The sequence below is a fragment of the Hyperolius riggenbachi genome, chromosome 2 (assembly GCF_040937935.1).
Source record: "Hyperolius riggenbachi isolate aHypRig1 chromosome 2, aHypRig1.pri, whole genome shotgun sequence".
Taxonomy (NCBI): Eukaryota; Metazoa; Chordata; class Amphibia; order Anura; family Hyperoliidae; genus Hyperolius; species Hyperolius riggenbachi.
Window position 1 is genome coordinate 408303457 of NC_090647.1, and position 26059 is coordinate 408329515.

At 42.5% G+C, this 26059-nt stretch overlaps 1 protein-coding gene across 1 annotated transcript in view; it reads right to left on the minus strand.

Moving 5' to 3' along the window:
- The window catches only part of KDM6A (lysine demethylase 6A), a 186128-nt gene that overhangs the window by 32053 nt on the left and 128016 nt on the right, over nucleotides 1-26059 (minus strand). Inside the window, exons 8-10 of the mRNA XM_068266275.1 lie at nucleotides 16888-16922; nucleotides 12979-13072; nucleotides 5743-5869 (exon numbers count right to left, since the gene is read on the minus strand). Coding sequence (XP_068122376.1) covers nucleotides 5743-5869; nucleotides 12979-13072; nucleotides 16888-16922 — 256 coding nt within the window. The remainder of the gene's footprint in view (nucleotides 1-5742; nucleotides 5870-12978; nucleotides 13073-16887; nucleotides 16923-26059) is intronic.

A 26059-nucleotide genomic window follows, 5' to 3' on the forward strand; every position in this document is an offset into this window, starting at 1 on the left:
TTTCTCCTCCTCTTCCAGATGCAACAGTAGGGAGGAATACCCTGAGAAATAAATTAAAATTCGCTCATAGTGTTAAGTACTGTCTAAATCAATGCACAAATTTCACCAAGTGCTGCACTCCAGCGGGATGTGCCACCACCATTTGCGGGAGAAAAAAATCCAACACCTCCCCCCTCGAATGCACAGTATGCCTCGACCTGGCCAAGCTAATGGGGCTTTTAACGAGCAAGCGAGGAGGCGGAGGAAGATGGCGTGGGATTGATCAGTGCGGAGGAGGCTGGAAGAAGCCCCAGATATGTATAAAACTTATTTTAGTTCGTCTCTGATACACGTAAAAGCATACCTGTGGCAAACTCCTTTGTACAAACGGAGGAAGCAGGCATATATAGGCAGCAGTCCTCATGCTCACCACTATGTGCATGCAGACTCCTGCCCATACATGCCTGCTGCCTCCATTTCCTTTCACTTCAGGTATCCTTTAATACGCCAATATAGGCTAGTTTTACACTGGAGCACTGCATTGTGTTGTGTTATAATGTACACATAAGGATAAGACATTCACGTAAAAAGAACATTTTCAGTGGCCCAAGATTTAAGTAGACATAGATGGAAATTATATTATAAATTAGGTGACTTTAAGGCCACACTCAGCCTACTTTCCCACCAAGACGTTGCGTTTTAGGGGACATTAAGGTCGCATAACGTGCCCCTAAAGCAACGTATGGTGGTGTTGAAGTTGGACGTCGTTATGCAGCTCTCAAAGCAGCCTCTCCAGGTTAGTGATAGAAAGTCTGGATCTTTTTAAGGATTCGGATCATTTGAATCGGATCATTGAAAAGATCCAGATCTTTGAACCGAATCATTTGAATCATTTTACTAGGGAAGCAGACTGGGTGAAATGACTAGCAGGACAGGACTTTCCCTGCACTGTACATTCTGTATGTTCCCGTTTCTTCCAGACAGACATCCACTGTGAACCGAATCGTTCATTGTGGTGATCCGGGTGATTCGACTAACAAAAAAGATCCAGATCAAATGAACGATTCGTTCATGATCCGGACAACACTACAGTCCCACTGTCGTCTCAGTGCAGTGAATTTTAATTAGCCATGTGGCTGGCTGCGGAGGAGGGGAGACCTCCTCCTCCAACATTACTGAGCATGTGCACACAGTGTAACGCAGCTAAAGCTCAGTATAACATACTGCATGCTGCACTTTCCCAGAACGTGCAGCGTTACTATGTAACGCAACGTGGGCACTGTGAACCGCCCATTGATTTATCCTTGCTGTGAGTTAGGCTGCGTTACTGGCTGCTGTAACGTGTGACTTTAATGTCCCACTGTGAAACCAGCCTTAGTCAATAAGTGTGAACGTACTTTATTGTGCACTAACAGTGTAGAGGTGTACATTATGTTATAATAGATGTGCATTACACACCTCAACATCTATGCTGGTAGTAACGCACTGTAGTTTGTGCATCTATTTAATTGATTCTATTGCAACTGATGCCGTGTGAACACGTCGGGACTATCCTCTCACTGCATTGCAGTGCCCAAAATAGTGTCTTTTGCTATGCAACAGGTCAGTGTGAAAATAGCATAACATGTTGACTGAAGGAAGACAACATGCAGGTCATTTAACTACAGAACTACAGGCTAGTAAGCTGACATTCTATTGCGTAGGCCAGTATAAACAAAAGACAAAATTGAAAACAAGGTTTGATTAAGGGTCTGCACACACTTGTGTGTTGTCCAGCAACGCAACCTGCACAATGCATAGCAGATATCAAAATATGTTGCCAAAATAGCGAAACTTTACACAAGTAACGCAACTTATTCTTATAGCAGAAAAGTACTCAATTATGAACATTTTATAATGACCATTTATTTTTAAAGGATGAGAGTGAACTCAATGGTGGATGACCAAGGTAAGGCAGAGTTATTAAATGCTTTCTTTGCTTCTGTCTTCACAAGGGAAACATCACTGTTGCAAATTACAGATGCAGAAGAGTCTCAATCTTCCAATTGTAATATTAAATACTTAACGCAGGAAGAAATGAAGGCAAGACTAAATAAATTAAAAATAGACAAGGCACCTGGCCCGGATGGCATGCATCCTCGGGTCCTAAGAGAATTAAGTTCAGTTATTGATAAACCCCTTTATCTTATATTTTGTGACTCTCTTCCAACTGGGGAGTTCCAGTAGATTGGCGTACAGCCCACGTTTTCCCATTATTTAAGAAGGGCAAAAAAATCAGATCCAGGAAATTATAGACCTGTAAGCTTAACATCAGTTGTATGCAAACTATTTGAGGGGGTACTAAGAGATACTATACATGACTTCATAGTAGAAAATAATCTTATTTCTTGGCATTAGCATGGGTTTACTAAAGAGAGGTCCTTTTTGACTACCATGCTCAGCTTTTATGAGGTAGTGAACGCTAATGTGGATACTGGGAATGCTGTAGATATGATATACTTGGACTTTGCAAAGGCCTTCGACACTGTTCCCCACAAAAGTCTGGTGCAAAAGTTGAGGATGCAAGGACTGGGGAAGAGTCTGTGTGCATGGATAGGAAACTGGCTAATGGACAGAAAACAGAGTTGTGGTCATTGGATCATACTCAAAATGGGTGACTGCTAGCAGTGGGGTCCCACAGGGGTCTGTACTAGATCCAGTGCTCTTCAATTTATTTATTAATGACCTAGTAGATGCAGTAGAAAGCAATGCTGCCATTTTTGCAGATGATACAAAATTGTGCAGAATCATCAACTCTCAGGAAGATAGTGACATATTGCAACAAGATCGGGCTATATGGGCACATAAATGGCAGATGAAATACAATGTTGAAAAATGTAAAGTCAGGCATTTTGGTCGTACCAATGGTCTAGCGCCATACAAAAACGGGATACAGATTGGGACATCAAACTTGGAGAAGGACTTAGTAGTACTCATCGACATAAAGTTAAATAATCGTATTCGGTGCCAAGCCGCTGCAGCTAAAGCTAATAAAATTTTAGGATGCATTAAAAGGGAAATAAAAAAGGGAAATAAACACTCGAGATGCTAGCATAATATTGCCCGTTTAAATCTCTAGTAAGGCCACAATATGGAATTCAGTTCTGGGCACCACATTACAGGAAAGATATTGCAGTTTTAGAGCAGGTGCAGAGACGAGCAACAAAATTGATACGTGGGATGGAAGGTCTCACTTACCAAGAAAGGTTAGATAAACTAGGGTTATTTAGTCTAGAGAAAAATCGCATTAGAGGGGATCTAATTAACATGTATAAATACATTAGATGAGCTTTTTTCCCTAGGCCTTCACAAAGGACTAGATGACATGATCTGCGCAAGGAGGAAAAACGTTTTAGCCATTTATTTAGGAAAGGGTTCTTTACAGAAAGAGTGATTAAGATGTGGAATGCACTGCCACAGGAAGTAGTTATGGCAAATTCTATATCTGCATTTAAAGGGGGCTTAGATGCTTTCCTTGCATTGAAAGACATCCATGGCTATAACTACTAGGTAATGCCCAGCAGTGTTGATCCAGGCATTTTATCTGATTGCCATCTGGAGTTGGGAAGGATTTATTTTCCCCTTTTGGGGCTAATTGGACCATGGCTTGTAAGGGTACTTTCTGTTTCAAGAAGGCAAACTTGTGCTTTGTATCTCATTTTAGTAAAAGGACTTTTTGGACTATTCTACCCTTTACACACTCCTAGGAGTTCTGGTTCACCATGAGCTTGCTGGACAATCTAACTTCAAGTCCTACCTCATAGAGCCACATTAATCCATGCCATGCACTGATAAGGACCAACCAATCTGAAGTCTGTATGCATGTTGGATTATTATGGCTCTGTACAATTAACAAGCTGACAAATCATTGCATTCCAGCGGTTCTTGAGATGTGATTATCTTTCATGGACAACAAACGGACAGTTTGCATATTTGGCTGTGATGCACTCACTCCATCCTGAATAATCGCTATTACCTTCTGTTTAAAAAAAAAATCAAACTTCTGCTTTGCATTGCATTTTAGTGAGAGGGCTTTTTGGTCCTTTTTAGCCTCTTATAAAAACCAAAAATTTGAATTCTTAAAACAGAAAGTACTTGCAATAATTCAGGTTGGCATTGGTTCCGAGATTTCTCCCAGTGCATCACTGCTGAAATATGCAAATTACCCATTGTTGTCCCTGTGAGCTAAACACACCTCCAGATCCTCTGGAATGCAAGGATGTGTCCACTCTTTAGAATTACAGAGCCACACTAATCTAACATGCCATTTATTTAGAAAAGGGTTCTTTACAGTGAGAGTGATTAAGATGTGGAATGCATTGCCACAGGAAGTAGTCATGGCAAATTCTGTATCTGCATTTAAAGGGTGCTTAGATGCTTTCCTTGCATTGAAAGACATCCATGGCTATAACTACTAGGTAATTCCCAGTGGTGTTGATCCAGGGATTTTATCTGATTGCCATCTGGAGTTGGGAAGGAATTTTTTTCCCTTTTGGGGTTAAATTGGATCATGCCTTGTAAGGGTTTTTCACCTTCCTCTGGATCAACAGGGATATGTGAGGGAGCAGGTTGGTGTTGTACTTTGTTTTCTGGTTGAACTCGATGAACATATGTCTTTTTACAACCCAAATAACTATAACTATTTGAACTTGCTGCATTTATTATCACTACAATTTAAATGCATTAGGAGTCGGAACATTTTGGTCGACTCAGACTCCAGGACCAAAAAATGTCTCTGACTCAAGAGTCCTCCACTCTGACTCCATAGCCCTAGCCATGCATTATCACAGTTCTGTCACATCAGTCCAGGACACTGTTGCCCCTCTCACCCACCTTGGGTAACATATCACAAAACTCCTGAAGGTGCTTTAGAGTAGCTGAGTGGCGTTGAAGACAAACACACACTAAGGAGGACTTTATGTCCTATTTCTCTGCCCTCATATCCTCTAAGTAAAAGCAATTGTTTTGTATCTTTAAAGGGAACCAGAGATGGGGACATGAAAAAGATGTTATACATACCTGGGGCTTCCTCCAGCCCCATACGCTCTGATCGATCCCACGCCGCCGTCCTCCGCTGCCTGCATCTACGAGAACTGGGTCCCACAACTGACGTCATCGGAGCCAGCCTACGTAGGAGAAGTGCGCCCTCTACGTATCTCTCCAGCGGCTGCTGCAGAGTTACGCAAACAGCGCACTTCCCTTATGCTCAGACTGGCTCCGACTGACGGCAGAGCGGGGTCCCGGTTCTCATAGCTAGGGGCAGCGGAGGACGGCGGCGTGGGATCGATCAGAGCGTATGGTATACAGGTATGTATAACATCTTTTTCCTGTACATCTATGGTTCCCTTTAAAAAAACTCTTCTTCGTCCCCACCTCCCTGCCAATCAGCTGAAGAATTTGCATCATACTTCAATGGTAAAATTGACAAAATCTGAAGTGATGTTTTCCATCAGCCCTCAACTGAACTAATCTCTAACTGCCTTCACCCCACTCATGAAACACGCTCTCTGGGCTGGTTCACACAGCAAGAGCTTTTTCTAAGCGCTTGGGATTTGAAAAGTTCTTGATAATGTAATCATAGTGATCACAGCTCTTTTCTAATAAAAAAAAATGTCTCTGGTCTCTAAGCGACATAAACTGCTAGCACACAAGTGGTCAAACAGTAATATAAATATTAAAACATTTTGGTAAAAAAATATATATTAATATATAATTTATTATTACCTTCCAAGGAAATACCAGGACTGACCAGAGTTAGGATCTGCCTCTAAAGACTTCTGAAGATACTGGATGGCATAGCTGGCCTTTGTAGTTTTTTCTCCCAACTGATCAACTGTGTGATGCATCCATCCTATGAGTAGAAATAATCATGTTTTAACTCATCGTATCATAATGGCCAACACATACATCAGATACATGAAATTATGATTTTAGCAGAAGTTAAAGTGAACCTGAAGTGGGCAAATATTAAAAGTTTGATACTTACCTTCGAGGGCAGCCTGTTTACAGCCCATAGGCTTCCTCATCACCCTCAACCCCATAGATTTAATGCAGGGATCATCTATGCATACCTGAGAAGGGCTTGTCAATGAAGTTCTTGTAGCACTTCCGTCCCTGTGAGTGGCCGGTCTGCACATGTGCAGTAGCACAAAGCTGCTTGTGCATGTTTTTTTCCTCTGTGCAAGAGCAGCTTCTTGCTATTGTGCAGATCATGCTAGCGCATGTGCAGTATGACCTCTTTGTACATGAAATGGGAGTGCAGTCATGAAGCGGGACCCAGTGAAGCTGCAGTGGGGTTGAAGAGGATCAGCCAGAGGCATCCCTCTATAAAGGTACAGTACAGACCAAAGGTTTGGACACACCTTCTCATTCAAAGAGTTTTCTTTATTTTCATGACTGTGAACATTGTAGATTCACACTGAAGGCATCCAAACTATGAATTAACACATGCAGAAGTATAGTACATAACCAAAAGGTGTGAAACAACTGAAAATATATGTCATATTATAGGTTCTTCAAAGTAGCCAACTTTTGCTTTGGATTACTGCTTTGCACACTCTTGGCATTCTCTTGATGAGCTTCAAGAGGTAGTCACCTGAAATGGTCTTCCAACAGTCTTGAAGGAGTTCCCAGAGATGCTTCGCACTTGTTGGCCCTTTTGCCTTCACTCTGCGGTCCAGCTCACCCCAAACCATCTCAATTGGGTTCAGGTCTGGTGACTGTGGAGGCCAGGTCATCTGGCGCAGCACCCCATCACTCGCTTTCCTGGTCAAATAGCCCTTACACAGCCTGGAGGTGTGTTTGGGGTCATTGTCCTGTTGAAAAATAAATAATGGTCCAACTAAATGCAAACCAGATAGAATAGCATGCCAATGCAAGATGCTGTGGTAGCCATGCTGGTTCAGTATGCCTTCAATTTTGAATAAATCCCCAACAGTGCCACCAGCAAAGCATCCCCACACCTCCTCCTCCATGCTTCACAGTGGGAACCAGGCATGTAGAGACCATCCGTTCACCTTTTCTGCGTCGCACAAAGACACGGTGGTTGGAACCAAATATCTCAAATTTGGACTCATCAGACCAAAGCACAGATTTCCACTGGTCTAATGTCCTTTCCTTGTGTTCTTTAGCCCAAACAAGTCTCTTCTGCTTGTTGCCTGTCCTTAGCAGTGGTTTCCTAGCAGATATTCTACCATGAAGGCCTGATTCAGAGTCTCCTCTTAAAAGTTGTTCTAGAGATGTGTCTGCTGCTAGAACTCTGTGTGGCATTGACCTGGTCTCTAACCTGAGCTGCTGTTAACCTGCGATTTCTGACGCTGGTGACTCGGATGAACTTATCCTCCGCAGCAGAGGTGACTCTTGGTCTTCCTTTCCTGGGGTGGTCCGCATGTGAGCCAGTTTCTTTGTAGCGTTTGATAGTTTTTGAGACTGCACTTGGGGACACTTTCAAAGTTTTCCCAATTTTTCGGACTGACTGACCTTCATTTCTTAAAATAATGATGGTCACTCGTTTTTGTTTACTTAGCTGCTTTTTTCTTGCCATAATACAAATTTTAACTGTCTATTCAGTAGGACTATCAGCTGTGTATCCACCTGACTTCTCCACAACGCAACTGATGGTCCCAACCCCATTTATGAAGCAAGAAATCCCACTTATTAAACCTGACAGGGCACACCTGTGAAGTGATAATCATTGCAGGTGACTACCTCTTGAAGCTCATCAAGAGATTGCCAAGAGTGTGCAAAGCAGTAATCAAAGCAAAAAGGTGGCTACTTTGAAGCACCTAGAATATGACATTTTCAGTTTCACCCTTTTTGGTTACGTACTATACTTCCACATGTGTTAATTCATAGTTTAGATGCCTTTTGCAAAAAAAATAAATAAAAATCTCTCCATTAATATCCAATCATTTATAGTACAAATGACAGAGGCCTAAATGCAAAAGATTAATATCTTTTTTTCAGGAGGCAGAAGACTGTTTTCATTAGGTTTGCATTTGGCTATGGTTAGTAGGGAAAAATCCTTAAAGGGATACTGTAGGGGGGTCAGGGGAAAAGGAGTTGAACTTACCAGGGGCTTCTAACGGTCCCCCGCAGACATCCTGTGTTGGCGCAGCCACTCACTGATGCTCCGGCCCCGCCTCCGGTTCACTTCTGGAATTTCAGACTTTAAAGTCTGAAAACCGTTGCGCCTGTGTTGCCGTGTCCTCGATCCCGCTGATGTCATCAAGAACGCACAGCGCAGGCCCAGTATGGTCTGTGTCTGCGCAGTACACTCCTGGTGACATCAGCGGGAGCGAGGACACGGGCGTGCAGGCGCAGTTGTTTTCTGACTTTAAAGTCAGAAATTCCAGAATTGAATTGGAGGCGGGGCCGGAGCATCGGTGAGTGGCTGCGCCAACACAGGATGTCTGCGGGGGACCATTAGAAGCCCCGGGTAAGTTCAGCTCATTTTCCCCCGACCCCCCTACAGTATCCCTTTAAACGTATTGTCAGGCCCCTACACTGATGGAGCGAGTCCTATGTTTCTCCTGGTAGCATAACAATGCTGGCCTTGAGTGACAAGAGTATACAGGCAGTTACTGGAGGATGAAGGAATTGGTACCAGTCACTGCCCCCACATTAGCCTGACAATGTCCCAGAGGCATTTTATTGGATTTAGGTCTCGGTCTATCCTTTGCCTCCATGTCGCACCTTAGACTGTCCAGCAGCACAGTGAAGCACTGGGCCAAATCTGGTAGGACATCACCGAGAACACCATCCGTCATCTGATTAGGAGCATGCCGCACTGTTGTCAGGCATGCATACAAAGCACGTGGGGCTATAAAAACGAATGAGTACAATTTTGATTTTCTGCAGTAAAATTTTAGCAAAATGAAGTGGCCTGCTGTATAATTTTTCACTGACAAAATGATTAACTTCGTTAGGGCTGAACTTAAAGAGAACCTGTACTGAGTAAAAATATTTAAAATAAACACATGAGGTAACTTCAAATGAACATTACATACAGTGGTGTGAAAAACTATTTGCCCCCTTCCTGATGTCTTATTCTTTTGCATGTTTGTCACACTTAAATATTTCTGCTCATCAAAAACCGTTAACTATTAGTCAAAGATAACATAATTGAACACAAAATGTAGTTTTAAATGATGGTTTTTATTATTTAGTGAGAAAAAAAACTCAAAACCTACATGGCCTTGTGTGAAAAAAAAAATTGCCCCCTGAACCTAATAACTAGTTGGGCCACCCTTAGCAGCAATAACTGCAATCAAGCGCTTGCGATAACTTGCAACAAGTCTTTTACAGCGCTCTAGAGGAATTTTGGCCTGCTCATCTTTGCAGAATTGTTGTAATTCAGCTTTATTTGAGGGTTTTCTAGCATGAACCGCCTTTTTAAGGTCATGCCACAACATCTCAATAGGATTCAGTTCAGGACTTTGACTAGGCCACTCCAAAATCTTCATTTTGTTTTTCTTCAGCCATTCAGAGGTGGATTTGCTGGTGCGTTTTGGGTCATTGTCCTGCTGCAGCACCCAAGATTGCTTCAGCTTGAGTTGACGAACAGATGGCCGGACATTCTCCTTCAGGATTTTTTGGTAGACAGTAGAATTCATGGTTCCATCTATCACAGCAAGCCTTCCAGGTCCTGAAGCAGCAAAACAACCCCAGACCATCACACTACCACCACCATATTTTACTGTTGGTATGATGTTCTTTTGCTGAAATGCTGTGTTACTTCTACGCCAGATGTAACGGGACACGCACCTTCCAAAAAGTTCAACTTTTGTCTCGTCGGTCCACAAGGTATTTTCCCAAAAGTCTTTGCAATCATTGAGATTTTTTTTTAGCAAAATTGAGACGAGCCTTAATGTTCTTTTTGCTTAAAAGTGGTTTGAGCCTTGGATATCTGACATGCAGGCCGTTTTTGCCCAGTCTCTTTCTTATGGTGGAGTCATGAACACTGACCTTAATTGAGGCAAGTGATGCCTGCAGTTCTTTAGATGTTGTCCTGGGGTCTTTTGTGGCCTCTCGGATGAGTTTTCTCTGCGCTCTTGGGGTAATTTTGGTCGGCCGGCCACTCCTGAGAAGGTTCATCACTGTTTCATGTTTTTGCTATTTGTGGATAATGGCTCTCGCTGTGGTTCGCTGGAGTCCCAAAGCTTTAGAAATGGCTTTATAACCTTTACCAGACTGATAGATCTCAATTACAGTACTTTTGTTCTCATTTGTTCCTGAATTTCTTTGGATCTTGGCATGATGTCTAGCTTTAGGTCTACTTCTCTGTGTCAGATAGCTCCTATTTAAGTGATTTCTTTATTGAAACAGGTGTCACAGTAATCAGGCCTGGGGGGTGACTACAGAAATTGAACTCAGGTGTGATAAACCACAGTTAAGTTATTTTTTAACAAGGGGGGCAATTACTTTTTCTCACAGGGCCATTTAGATTTGGAGTTTTTTTTCTCACTAAATAATAAAAACCATAATTTAAAACTGCATTTTGTGTTCAATTATGTTTTCTTTGACTAATAGTTAACGTTTTTTGACGAGCAGAAACATTTAAGTGTGACAAACCTGCAAAAGAATAAGAAATCAGGAAGGGGGCAAATAGTTTTTCACACCACTGTAGTTACCTTGCCATCAGTTCCTCTCAGAAACTCACCATTTTCTTCTGACAATAATCCCTTCCAGTTCTGACAATATTTTGTCAGATCTGAAATATATCAGTTGCCGTCCATAAAATATCAGTTGCTGTCAGTTATAGCTGAGAGGAAAACTGATGTACCAGGTAATGTCCATCTTTCCCTATGGCTCAAGTGGGCGATGTTACAGTTTAACTGTGTGCTGACCAGAAAGCGGTTATGGGTAATGCCCATTTTCAAAATGGAGGACGGAAAATTCCCTTGATCATAGTGGACAAACAGGACGCGGGAAAGGAGAAAGACACTGAGGAGTAGACTACATGGAAGGTATGACTTGTGTATGCTTATTTTGACTTTTACTTTTCAGTTCAGGTTTTCTTTAAAGAGTAACTGTTAGCCCCCAAATTGAATTTTAAAACACTATTGCAATGTTTTATTTATTATATAAGTGATCCAAAAAGTCAATGCACAAGTTAAAAATCAATCTAATTTTGTTACTATCTAACCTTTTCCCCCAGCTCCGGACGCAAGCCGCATATCAGATACTATAGCATGCAGAGCATGCCTATATCTGGCCGACCCCCCTCTCCCCCCCAGGACCAGGTGCCAATATATTCTCCCCACCGCAGCTGACCGCTCTGACACAGAGACAGAGCGGCAGCACTTCCAGAGCAGCACCGCAGAGCAGCCAGCGCCGTGCATCTCTCTCACATGTGATTCTCTCACATGTGACTCGGCGGCGGCTGCTCTGCGGTGCTGCTCTGGAAGTGCTGCCGCTCTGTCTCCGTGTCAGAGTGGTCAGCTGCGGTGGGGAGAATATATTGGCACCTGGTCCTGGGGGTGGGAGAGGGGGGTCGGCCAGACATAGGCATGCTCTGCATGCTATAGCATCTGATATGCGGCTTGCGTCCGGAGCTGGGGGAAAAGGTTAGATAGTAACAAAATTAGATTGATTTTTAACTTGTGCATTGACTTTTTGGATCACTTATATAATAAATAAAACATTGCAATAGTGTTTTAAAATTCAATTTGGGGGCTAACAGTTACTCTTTAAAGATTCAAAAACTAAAGAATGCCACATCCTTTGATTTCCAAACACTCTACCCAGTCCATATCAGTGTAGATATCCAGCATGATTTTTTCCCCCTTAGAGATCTGCTGTGTCTTCAAAGTGCTCCTTTATATTTTTCATTCAGCAGTGTGTTAGCCCATTTTATCAAACTGACGCCTCATCTCAAGTATAAGCTGAAGCTCTGTCTTTATGCAGAAAGTAAACCATGTACAACTGGATACTGCTTGAAATGAGTATTGGCTGATTATGATTAGTACTTAGTGTAAATACAGGTCACATCGCAGTACTCCAAAACACAGCTAAAATGAATTTGAGACTAATACATGGAGTCCGATTTTAAGCATACATAAAGGGTGTTTGAAGTGTCAAAAAAAAAAAAAATAAACCACAGCAGATACCTAAGGAGAGGAAAGGCTCCGGGTCCTATAGAGCCTTCCCATCCCTCCTATGGTCGTGCATGCACACATTCTCACACACTCGCAGTACGGAGCGGCTGCCTTCAGGAGCACACAGGCTCCCTAAGATTGCCGAAGTCTCCATCAGCTGCAGAAGTAAGCAGTCTGGGGGATCTATCACTGGAACGAAGGGACCGTAGGAAGAACAGGAAAGGTTCTATATGACCCACAGCCTCCCCCCCCCCCCCCCAAGACTTTTTACTTCCTAAAAAAATTGGGAGAAAGTCCCTGCATCTTATACAGCGAATTCAGGGAATCCCCAGCTTATGAACAGCTGCCGATAAGAACTGCCACCACGTCGCGGATTCCCTGCATGTGTCTCCACTCCTCCTTGCAATTAACAGTGTGGCGGCAGTGTCTTAATCCAGCGGCTCCTGCGGGAATTACAGTCTCGCTGATGCGCTCAAAAGAAGCCATTACTGGAGAAACGGTAGTGCGGGAGAGAAGAGAGGTCTGCATTCCCCGTGGGAGCTGCAGGATTAGGTAAGATACTGGCGCTACACTATTACAAGGGGAAGCAGAGACATGGGGGGGGGGGGGGGGGAGCCAGGGACACACTGAGGACAGAAGAGGACACATGGTGTACACAGGACGACATCAATTGGGGAAGAACATATACAAGACGCTCCTGGGATATGGACGCACCAGGTTTAGTGTATATTTGTTGTTCCCTGGTTTTTTCCCTCTAAACCTAGGTGCATCTTTTATTCCAGAGCGTCTCATACAGTGGAAAATACGGTACATTTACATTGTATGTGCCACCATATCTTACCAAGCAACATGAATTACTCACCTAACTGTTGTAGAACAGTAGCTTTTACTTGAGCTGGAAGGTTTTCAGCCTGCAGAAGTTGCTCATATGCTTCTTTTGCAGAGTGGTATTTTCTCTATTGAAAGAATACTAGTTTAATATAAATAATGTAGCATTCCAGTATACCAGTTCATGGTCACAATTTTTATGGATTATGACTCATGGGGAGCATGTCTGTGCAAAACAACTTAATTTCAAATGAAATCTTACTGAAAGCAAGACCATAAAGGAAACCTGAGATGTTTAATAGCGGTGCAACTTGTAGTGCTTCCTTCAGTCCCATGAGATTAGGCTCCCTCGCAATCCTATCGTTATTCCCACCGGTAATCTAGCAGGTCCCACTTTTTTGCGCCTGTGCGACTCGGCCATGCGCCCTCTGGTCGCAGTGGTACTGTGCAGACACAGAATGCTCCCGGGACAAAGATGGAGCCGTGCAGCTGAGCTGCGCAAAAGAGCATGACTCGCCAGATTACCAGTAAGTAGAAATAAATCCCTATTAAAAGTCATTAAAGTTTTATTTTTAATACTCCCTACACTTTCTAGTTAGGTTCGGAAATTGTTTAGAAGATGCTGTATTTTTCACTCTATAAGATGGCTCTTTTTTCCCTCAAAAGTGAGGAGGTAAAACGTTTTATGGAGTGACTGCAGGTCAGTAGTACTTTAAAGAGACACTGAAGCGAAAAGAAATGTATATCATTAATTGGTTGTGTAGTAGGAGTAATTACTAGAACATTGGTAGCAAAAAAAAATATTCTCATTTTTATTTTCAGTTACACAGCTTTTTTTTTTTTTTTTTTTTATAACATTGCATCACTCTCTAATATTTGCAGTTTACACTTTACTCAGCATTCTACTGGCCCTAAAACTTTTTGCAGAACAGGCAGTGAACTTTTGACCTGTCCCGAACTGTTCTCTGTAAAGGGGCCCATACACCTAACGATTTTCCCGCCGATATACAGCCGTTTCGATCACAGTGATCGAAATGGCTGTGAAATCGCCACGCACACCGCTGACAGAATGATCGATTTCCGTCCGAAATCGATTGTTCCCGTCGATTCCCGTCACCCCATCCGTGCGGAAGATTTTCATCGGTCGCCGGCGGGTCGAGAGTGCGTCGTTAGCGGCGTTCGAATGACCGACGACCAACGCAATACAGCGGGTATACATTACCTGCTCCGGCCGGCGCGAGTCCCCTGGTCTCTGCGGTCTTCTCCGCTCCGGGCCGTTCCTGCTACACAGAACTTCCTGTCCCGGCAGGAAGTTTAAACAGTAGAGCGCCATCTACTGTTTAAACTTCCCCTGGACAGGAAGTTCAGTAGCCGGAGCCCGGAGCGAGAAGAAGACAGCAGAGACCAGAGGACTCGCGCCGGCCGGAGCAGGTAATGTATGCGGGGCGGGGAGGCGACAGCAGCGGCAGCTCCACAGATTGTGATCGGTTTCAGGTTGAAATCGATTCACAATCTGTTTGCAGTAAAGGTGGTCATACGATCCCTCTCTGATCAGATTCGATCACAGAGGGATCTATCTGTTGGTCGAATCTGATGGCAAATCAACCAGTGTATGGCCACCTTAAAAGAAAAACACAATACAGCTGAGATAGCTTAATCAGAAGTCAGAGCTCTCTGCAACTCAGAGCTCAATGGCTATTTGCCTAGATAACAACTGGAGTTTCTCAACTCTTCCTGTACTGGAAACAAATATTAGACTTATGTCTCTGCTCCTAATGCTTTATTACTTAGTTGTACTACACAACCAATTCATCATAAAAAGGTCTTAAGACATCCTGCATATAATAAAAGACTAGAACACAAAATTGTTGAAAGAAATACATGCACCTCCAGCGTATATATTTTGTTTAATGGTGACTTTTTACACAAGTGTTTTATTTTGACAACTATAGGGTAGGGTTGTAAGGGGTTAAAATTTTATAAAAATGTATGTAAATGTATTTTATGTATGTAATGGTGTGTTCGGGTGCATTTTACTTTTTGCCTGCAAGATGGCGCTACACTTAACTTCCGTGTTCTATTAATAGTACACGGAAGTACTGATTACATTCGACATTTGTGAAAAAGAGCCTGAGTCTTGCTGGCGCCGGCTCTCATTACAGGCACTGTGATCGGGTTTGAGAACAAGCTGTTCTCATTACCTGATCACAGAACGGCGAGAATGTGGCGCAGCGATCGGAAACGGCGAGGTAAACTAACAGGTACGTGGCTCTACGCCCCGTTTTTTCAGCGAAGTGCCCAGGAGCGTAGATACAATTTTACAATATCAAAATAAACACTGTGCTAAATACAAAGCAAATTTCCAGGCAACAATTCTAATGCATTGACAGATGTCCCCCCCCCCCCCCCCCCCAAAAAAAAAAGGCAACGTTAAAAGTCTATTTAAGATTTGAGCTTGTTCGTAATTCCTAATAGAAGGATTCAGCCCTTGTGAGTAGGAAGTTTGAGTGCATACCTTAGACTCTAAGCCTTAGGCCCCATTCAAACTCGGGCACTTTTTTCCTGCGATTTGTGGTTTGCTGATCAGAATTACTCTAACTGCAGAAATTGCAGCACATTTGCCATTATTGCTGATTGCAAATGCACTGCATGCAGCATTTTCCCAGCAATGGCGCTGCAACTCTCATGCACTAGAATAAGAATTGCAAAACGTAATCACCGAAAAATGTAATGCAAAGGCTATTGCAATTTGTGTTTACAAGTGTGAATGGGGCCTTAGAGTATAATGCTGAAATTGTTCACCTCAGACATGGGCTTTTCTATACTAGAAGCACTAAAATAAAGCTAACATTACAGTTACTATTCTATAAAATGCTGATGGTTTAAAAAAATAAAATACAGCTTCTTTTATGTAAGTGCCATCTAGTTCAAATCTGACAGCTAGTGATGTACAAGCTTTCCTAGTAGTTTGATGTCATAATACACAGGTTCCCAACCCGTGTGCTGCCGGATCCCACTCGGTCTCTCCGCTTCTCCACTCTGCCTCCTCCTCCACTCCGACTGCAGTTCGAGCAGGGCTACACGTAAATAGCCACCAATATCCGCATCTGTGGACATCAGCGGCCATTTTGCGGCCTTGCTCTAACTATGATCGGAGGGAGGGGAGGAAGAGTAGACTAGTAAGGAGGGGAGCCAGAGTGTGGAAACTACAACAAGCAAGGAGGAGCGGTGGCTAACAAAGGCTGATAGTGAGCGAGGGAAGCTCCAGCAGCAGCCCTCTTATTGTGCCAGCAGCCCTTAATTGTGCCAGCAGCAGCATATTGTCCCCACAGGCCCCTTCCATTGCGCAAGTAGCAGCATATTGTCCCTGAGACCCCCATTGTGAGAGCAGCATACAAATACAGTCCCTGCAACTAAAACACAGTGACCTTGTTTGACTTATTGCAGTAATTCTGGCCCAAAGCATTGTCGGATTTATTTTTTCCTGGCAGTTTATGGTTTGGCCTGTTTGGGTTTTTGTACCCTTTCTCCAGCTGTCCCACCAATTCTTTTTAATGATATTCATGAAAAGTTCTAGGCCTCAGTTTCAGGTGTATTCGGAAAAAAAAACACTGTTTTCATAATTATGTGCATTTTTCTATTATACAGGGTGGGCCATTTATATGGATACACCTTAATAAAATGGAAAAGGTTAGTGAGATTAACTTCCTATTCGTGGCACATTAGTATTTGTGAGGGAGGAAACTTTTCAAGATGGGTGGTGACCATGGCGGCCATTGTACATATGCAACGGAGATCTGTATGTTTAGCGTGATGTTTAATGGCCTGGAAAAGGTTGGGAACAACTGTGCATTTGGATGTTAAACAGATAACAGACAATGAAATAAACAGGGCTCTCTGGTGAAAACTATTCAAGTCAAAATACTAAATGGCAAACTCTTACCTGTGTTTCGTACAAGTGAGCAATGTGAAACTGAACTAAAAGGGGGACAAAAAGAAGAAACATTAATTCCAATGTATTACATCCTGCAATATTCAAGTTATGATGGGCAAGCAGAGCAAAACAGATTATAGTCCTGGTCTGCCTTAAAATGCGTACACACGCACTACAAAAGGCAATGACGGGTCCGCTGGATAAGGCTTTTTCTGCCTCATCAGACCGCCAACAGCGCGTTCACGTGCTACTCTCGGCTACAAGACCGCCCAGCGGGAGGGTCCGGCATACCCGTCGTTGCCTTTTCTAGTGCGTGTGTACGTACCTTTAGTGCCAGGTAACAAGTACATACAATCTTAATTGACTTAATAGAGGTCAAGCTGTGCAACCGTACACAAACCATGCACATTTAGGCTCCGTTCCCACTACACTTCTGCATCACGTGCGGCCAGTATAATGTTCGCTGTAATGCAGGTGGAGCCTGGGGCAGATGCGCTCCCCCATTGGCTATAGGGGGAATGCATTTGCCCACCCAAAATTATCGCAGTCTGCACAGAAGTGCATTCCGCTTACTGCATAAGGTCCCGCGGATCCAATGCAGTGTGACAAGTGTGAACGGCTCTTATTCATAAAATCGGAGCAGTTCACTCGATGAGCGGAGAGCAGACATAAAACGTCTGCTCTCCGCTGTAGTGGGAACGGGACGTAGGCAAAAGGAAAGGAAAAAAAGCAAATGGCATTGTTCATATATTCTACAGCCACCAGTGCTACAACACCAGAGTGATAAATGTTTGCCAACCTTATCACAACTGTATAGTACCAGACATTTACAAGCAGACATCTAACTAGGTCTACAACTAAAATTACATTTTCTTATAAAACCAAAAAGGGAAAGTTAACAGTGAAAAAGTGGCTAAGCTGTAGTTAGAAGAAGGAATCTTACCAAAATTCTGACATTCCCATATATTTAAATACTACTTGCTCTTTAAAGAGGAGCCCCAAAGCATCTAGAATATTCCTCAACCGCATTGCTGATCGTTTAGGTTTAATTTAACTTTTAAAATGTAATGCTTAGATACATTATAATTAGTATTATATTAATTTAAACACTGTCCAAGCAGATAGTCTCAGCTACACATCCCATGACCCTTACAAGTTAATGCTCCCAAAAATCACATATATGGATTCTATGGACAAGTTTGGATGCAAGCATCCAGCATTTGTAGCAATCACTTTGCATGAAGAGCAGGTGGCAGCTGGCCCTGGATGTGTCATGCAGCAGGATTTTCTGGTTTGTTTTTTAACCGGGCAGTAACCATGTCACATGTGCGGACACACTTGTGGCTACAAATGCTGCCATTAGTTGGATTATTTTTAACTGAAAGGCACATGACTATGGCAATCAGGTGGCTAAACGGCGCAATCTCCAGACCAAATAATAAAATGCTTGATCTTGTTGAATTATGCAAAACGGAGTAACAATCCTTTAAGAGTACTCACAGACACCATCCTACAGCTAGGGGAAAGAAAAGCAACCCCTTCATGCAATAAAAGTGTATATGGTGGGGGGCGTGGCCGGAAGTCATGTAGAGCGGACGTGTTGGCTCTGAGCTCCCGCTGAGGCATCCTGTAATATCCTATAATACTCTAATAATTCGCCGTTTTTCAAGTTGAGACCGACTGGAATAGTTCCCTGACTATCTCCTGAGCAGATGGCCACCAGAGGTACCAAGGATAAAACTGGAGACAAGGCCTTCGAGATCGCTGCGAAGCTCCGCCAGTTCAAGCGCGCCAGCCATGATGACGAGGCTTTGGAGGAGGAGATGCCCACGTCTGGTCCGACACTAACGCAGATCATGGAGGCCATCACCGCTTGCCAAGGTAGTCTTTCTACTATCTCTACCACTCTTGAAGAGGTGAAGACGGACGTCTCCCTCCTTCGGCAAGATTTGCAAACCCTTCGTGCGCGGGTGGGAGACTCGGAGGCCTGAATCAGTGCACTAGAGCCTAGGTTCTCAACGTGTGGTACGCGTACCCCAGGGGGTACTTATGATGGTTCCAGGGGGTACTCGGGCTTGAAAAACTTAACCAAGAATAACAAATTTAGAGTTTTAGAAAATGATAAAACTTATTTAAACAATGTCAAATTAGTATTTTAGCTCATTAAAAGCAATAGGAAATGCTTGGAAATTGTTTAGAACCAATTATCATGTAGTACGATTAAATTTATATTTGTCAAGGGGTACTTGTGATAATGTTTACTATGCTAGTGGGTACTTGGTGAGTACAGGGCTTTAAAAGGGGTACATAACAATAAAATGTTGAGAAACCCTGCACTAGAGGACAGCACTAGGCCATTACAGCCAGCCATTACAGAGGTCAGAGGGGACATACGCACTATGAAAACAAGGCAGGAAGACCTCGAGAACCGCAATCGGCGATCTAATATAAGGATCGTTGGTCTTCCTGAGAAGGTTGAGGGATCGGCTGCAGAGGAATTTACCGAAAAGCTGTTGATAAATCTCTTTGGGCGCGAACGCTTTTGATCTGCCTTTATAGTAGAATGCGCACATAGAATCCCAGCCAAAATGCCTAAACCGGGCTCCCCTGCCCGTACATTTGTTTTTAAATTGCTTAACTACAGGGACAGGGACACTGTTCTCCGTGCAGCGAGAGAGATGGGTGAAATCCCTTATGAGAACTGCAATCTTTCCTTCTACCCTGATTTTTCGACCGAGGTACAGAAGCAACGAGCTCAATTTGCTGCTGTGAAACGGGCCCTGAGGGATGCTGCTCTTACTTATGCCATGATCTATCCTGCGAAGCTAAGAATCATAGCGGATGGACAAACTTTGTTTTTTACAACTCCAAAGGAAGCTCGAGACTGGCTGGATTCTAGACCTAAGTCCTCTCAGGCATTTGTACAAAGTGATGACTAATCTCTCTATTACTCCTTCGGCCTATGCTCAACTCTGAGGTGGTTATATCCTGTTTTTTCCCATCGGTCATATGCTTGCAGTATGACTATTTTTCCCTTCAAAATTCTAGAAGCAATATTTACATACCTATATTAAGCTAGATGTTTATGACATGGCTTACATCCCTACTATCTATATGGAGGCTCCATTTACCTATGACATTACCACACTTTAGAAACTCTTGCCGTATAAAGGGTTAAAGGCTTATTTCTTTTGAAAAGGTTCTATTTTATATAATGTCACCTAGTCATGCGCTTTCAGACATAGAGAGATTATAGTTGCATAAGAACATGGATAAAGGGAGGCCTTCATTATAATAATAACGCTATAATGCTGTTTTCTATTGTCTATTTCTGTTATAGGTACGATTTATTTTGCTAAATCTGAGTTAAATTTATGCTTCTCTGCTCATAGTTTTGGGCTCAGCTGGTCCTTCTGACTAGTTCGCAAAACCTAGTAATCTTTTTCATTCGCCTCTGGCAGGAGCGATTAAGATGCTTACTATTGAATACTATAGTCTTTTTCTAAGGTGGGTGTAGGATTTTTCTTCTCCCCCCCCCCCCCCGGGCTTGCTCATTTACATATCCCCCCCCCCCCCCCCTCTCGGTGAGTTCTCTCCACCGAGAGTTCCTGGGCTTGTGGTTAGGAGGTATTAAAGTAAGGTTAGCCCAGAGGGTGACTCTGGTAAAGATTACTATTTGTCTTTTTCATGTTACTTCTGTTGTTTTGGTTTAAGGTTGATGTATGGTCTATCCTGCCCTCTCCCCCTCTTGCTCTCCAAGATATAGATATGTTTTATGGACTTAATGTCTTCTGAATGTAAAATCATTACACACAATGTCCGAGGGCTTAATGACCCAATCAAAAGGCGCAAAGCTTTCCATCAGTATGCTCAGGAACATGCCTCCATATTATTCTTGCAGGACACGCACTTAGTGCATAACCGTATTCCCGCTTTCTTCTACAGAAGGTATCGCAGGGGATATTTTTCTATATTCTCTAGGAAAGCAAGAGGGGTTGCTATATTTTTTGCTAATTACCTATTATTTGACTTACAGGACTCCTATAAGGATTCAGAGGGTAGAGTTTTGATCCTCAAAGGTACCCTGGATGGCAAATTAGTAACACTTATTGGGCTTGATTTACTAAGCGGTGCTAACCTACTTAGCACGTCTAAAGTCTTTAGGCGTGCTAACCAGGGTGCTAAGTAGGTTAGCACCGGTTTTCTCAATCAGATCTCACATTTCAACTGAGTTTAGCCGTGCTAAGGGTCGGTGCTAAAGTTAGCACCGTTTTGTAAATCGAGCCCATTAACTGCTATGCCCCTAATGCTTCACAAACAGAATTTCTTAAAAAGCTTGCCCCTTTAATTGATAAATTTAGATCTCCCCACATGATTATTGCAGGAGATTTTAATTCTGTGGCTAATCCTGCTTTAGACCGCTCCACTCTTTCCCCCTTTGCTCATAGTTTCCCTAGGAGACTCTCTGGCGTTCTGGCAAAGGCGCAAGTGATAGACATATGGAGAGCACATAACATTGGCTGTCACAAGTATACATTTCATTCTTATCCACGCCAATCATATGCCCGCTTAGATTACATCATTCTTTCTCCTGTGATTTCCTCAAATTCCATAACATCTGACATTGTCTCTTGCGCCTGGTCCGATCACCACATGGTCTCGGTTGTATTTAGGGGTTTTGGTTTGCCCTACCACCTTAAACATTGGAGGTTGAATGACACTCTGATTGCAGATCATGCTAGTCGCTCAGAAGTAGCTGCTGAGCTGGAGGAATATTTTCTTCATAATGACGAGGCAAATACCCCCCCTGCGCTTAGATGGGCTGCACACAAACCAGTTATTCGTGGGGTACTAATTAAAAAAGCGATTTATGCTAAAAAACAGAAGTCAGCTAAAATTCTGGCATTGTCTAGGGAATTAGACCGTCTATATAAACAACACTACCCTAACCCAGACCCAAATATTAATTAATCAACCTAAAAAGAACTGAGCTAGATTCTATTCTGAATACAGCCCACTCAAAAGCCTTAAAATTTTCTAAAGTAAAGTTTTTATTAAGAGGCAATAACCCTTCAACACAATTTGCCCGAAAGCTTAATACATACTACAAACCCCCTCATACATACAAACTTAATAACAATAATGGTTCTGTGGAAACTTTGCCTTCCAAGGTAATTAAGCTCTTCGAAGAATACTATGCTAAATTATTAGGTCGTGCCCCCCCTTTGGATTCAGCCGCACTAGAATCTTGGCTTACTAAAGTTAACTTTCCCTCTTTGATGGAAGATCATCTTGAAATTTTGAATGCTCCCATTACCATGTCTGAGGTTCAGGCCACAATAAAATCACTTAGACCATCCACTGCTCCAGGCCCAGACGGGTTTACCCCTCAATATTATAAGAAATTCATGGACTTATTATCCATTCCCCTTACTGCATTATTTAATGATATCCTTAAAGGAGGTAAGTTTCCTTCTGAAATGTTAGAAGCATCTCTTACTCTTATACCTAAACCAGGTGTGGACCATTCTAATCCATCTGGATTTCGTCCGATATCAATACTTAATGATATAAATTTTTTTTCCAAGAGCCTGGCTGTGCGGTTGGGTTTAATCGTGGGGCATCTTATTGGGGTTAATCAAACTGGGTTTATTCCGGGGAGACAGGGGGCAGACAATGTGAGACTAGCGGTCAATATTATCCAGGACGCTGAACTTAACAATAATAGACTTTTGATGCTAGGGTTAGACATAAGCAAAGCATTCGATTCGGTCGGGAATATTTATCCACTGCATTACAAGCTTTCGGTTTTCACGGTCCCTTTCTCACTGCTATTCTTTCCCTATATAATAACCCCTCAACTACAATTCGTATACCGGGTGCGTCATCCTCTAGTATAGGTCTCAAGTGTGGTACGAGGCAAGGCTGCCCGTTGTCGCCTCTTCTCTTTGCTCTAGCCTTGGAGCCATTGGCTGCAGCAATCCGACAACATCCTGATATATCAGGTTATGGGCCAGATAACTGTAAATTAGTTCTTTATGCGGATGATGCCCTTTTATTTCTAACCCGACTTGTCACCACCCTTCCCAATTTATTTGAGCTTCTACATTTATTTGCATCCTTTTCAGGTGAATACCTCAAAGTCCATTGCAATGCCAATTAATCTTCTCCCTCATACAAACAAATTACTGGAGGCTAATTTTGACTTTAAATTGAATAAGAACACATTCAAATATCTTGGTGTCAATCTTACGCCACAATTCCATAATTTATTTGCAGCAAACTTTCCACCTCTTTTTCACTCATTGAATAATATGCTTAAAAGTTGGTCACAATATAAAGTCTCATGGTTGGGACGTTGTTTGGCCTGCAAAATGATTCTGCTCCCTAAATTAATATATTTATTTCGTATGTTACCCTTTACTATCCCCAAAAAAGTGCTAATCCCTATGCAATCCCAAATTAATAAATTCATTTGGTATTCTAAACCTGCTAGAGTAAGAGCGCAAGTTCTATAGAGACATCCACTTCAGGGTGGAATTGGCCTTCCTAATCTCTGGTTTTATTATCTTGCTTCGAAGCTAAATCAAATTCTGGATTTGGGTTTATCATCTGAACAACCCCTTTGGTGGAAATTCGAAGCAGAAACCATCAAACCATATTTCCTATATCATCTGATCATGGTGGTGACAAGTCGGGATATATCCGCCCTTCTTAAACTAAACAAAATTGTAGCGACCTTGGCCAAATTATGGGCAAATTTTGCCCTAAAACTTAAATATATAAATCCTCCTTACTCAAAGCTATCCTTTGTGGTAACCCCTAAGTTCCCAGCTGCTTTTCACCAACCAGCACAATTTGGGTGGTGGATTGATAGGGGGTTTATCACTGCTTCTCGATTTTGGGTTGGTAGTACTTTTGTCCCCTTTCAACATTTAAGATTCAGCTTGGATATCCCTCTGAGGGAGGCCTATAGGTACTGCCAGATCAAACACAAATCTATTACAATTACAAATCTATATTTTCATCCCCGCCTTCTCAGGATCTCACTACCTATGAATCCTTATACTTTGGTTCCACTAGGCAAAAAGGAACTATTTCTATTCTATATGCCCTTCTCAACCGTAGGCCTGATGAAGGAAAATTGGCATACATGAGGGCCTGGGAACAAGAATTGGGTTCCCAGTTATCTGATGTACAATGGTCTTCCAGCTGGGAGGCTGTTACTAAAGTAATTAAATCTAATATTTTTAAAGACACCCCGGTTAAACTATTATTTAGGTGGTACCTTACTCCTGCTAGATTGCACATTTTCTATCAAGCGGTCTCTTCTGACTGCTTTTCGTGGGTGTGGGTGCCCCGGGACATTATTTCATTATTTCTGGGAGTGCCCAGTAGCAGCTCAATTTTGGATTGCTTTACAGTCCCTATACTTTGAAGTGGTAAAGATCCCATTATCTCTGGATCCCTCCCAGGCTTTCCTATATGTATCAAATGACTCGGTTCCAAGGTCTTATCAGGTATTTTATAGATATTTGATATGTGCAGCACAATGGTCCATTGCCTACAGATGGAAAACACCCACACTGGATTTTGACTTGGTGAAGCACCGTCTGGACATGATCAGGTTGATGGATCGGATATATTATTTAAGAATTGAAAATATAGATCGCTTTAATATAATTTGGGAAAATTGGTCGGTATACAGAGGACATCATTGAATGATAAAGTCTGTTATCCTCTTGTTTTTTTATTTTGTTCCATACGAATTGTGCCTTGGAGACGGGAAGGGGGGGAGGAGGGTTGTAAGTTTAAATGACCATACACTGTGTTTGATGTGTTTAATGTTGTTGAAACTACATAGTAATGTGGATTATTATATACTGTTGTACTGTAAATTGAGGAGTGATTACATGTATTTGTATTTTTTGCGCAAATTGTATATTCTGATGATGCAATGTTGACTATGCTATATTTGCTATGTCTGCAATGACCTTTTATAACTTGATTTGTTATCCTATTTGCTATATACTTCAATAAATCTCTTCATTATAAAAAAAAAAAAAAAGTGTATATGGTAAGATTGAGCATTACCGTAAATACTCGAGTATAAGCCGACCCCCCAACTTTTACCTTAAAAATTGGGGGGAAACAATTGACTTGTGTATAAGGCAGGGATAGGAAATGCAGCAGCCACTGGTGACTTTTAGAGTGGACCTGAACTCTTACAGTGGATAGAAGGAAAACAGAGAAATGCCTACCCCTCATCTGTCAGCTTACTGCCAGGGAAACGCAGCTAATTAGTAAATACAGGATGTTAACAAGATGTCTGCTTCCATGAAAGCAGGAAGTCGACAATGCAGATGTATTGCAAGATTTGTTTTAGCTATAAACAAATATTTTTTCTTTAAAGCAGGGCTGTGGAGTCGGTCCAAAAAGCCACCGACTCCGACTGCTCAGTTTAAGATTCCGACTCCTCTAATTTGCATATTACAATTTTGTTGATTAACAGTATGTAACGTGAAATTCGTCTCTTAACTGCCAACGCTTAGGAATTTTACAAGACAACTGAAGTGAGAAGGATACGTAGACTACTATATTTATTCCCTTTAGACTAAAACTAGTCCTTGGTAAGAGTACTTGTAAAAGGTACAAACCGGAACAAAGAACATCTATCAGGCCCTAGGCAATGTAACCGTGGGTACATGTACGAATGATGTGCAGGTACTCTGCAGGGGAATGAGGAGATTCTTCCTCTATTACACATTCTTCATGCACAATCTGAACCAGGTTTATGGATGATAGACAAAACCTCTGTTCAATGTGCACAACATTCTCAGTGGATTCCCTGCAGCTCTGTGGGGAGTGCATATGTAGAGTATAGCACTACTGTATAACAAAGTAAACCTGAGACAGATGAAATTAAAGTTTTATACATACCTAGGGCTTCCTCCAGCCCCCTTCAGGCTAATCAGTCCTTCGCTGTCCTCCTCCGCCACCTGGATCTCCTGCTATGAGTCCAGGTACTTGAGCCAGCCTGGTGTAGTGCGCATGCACACACTCCGCCGCCTGGAGCGTACTACACCTGCGCAGCACTATTGCGCAGGTGCAGTATGATGCTGGCTGTGGAAGTGGCACGTAGCCAGACTGTGCTGACTGGCTGAATTACCAGGACTCATAG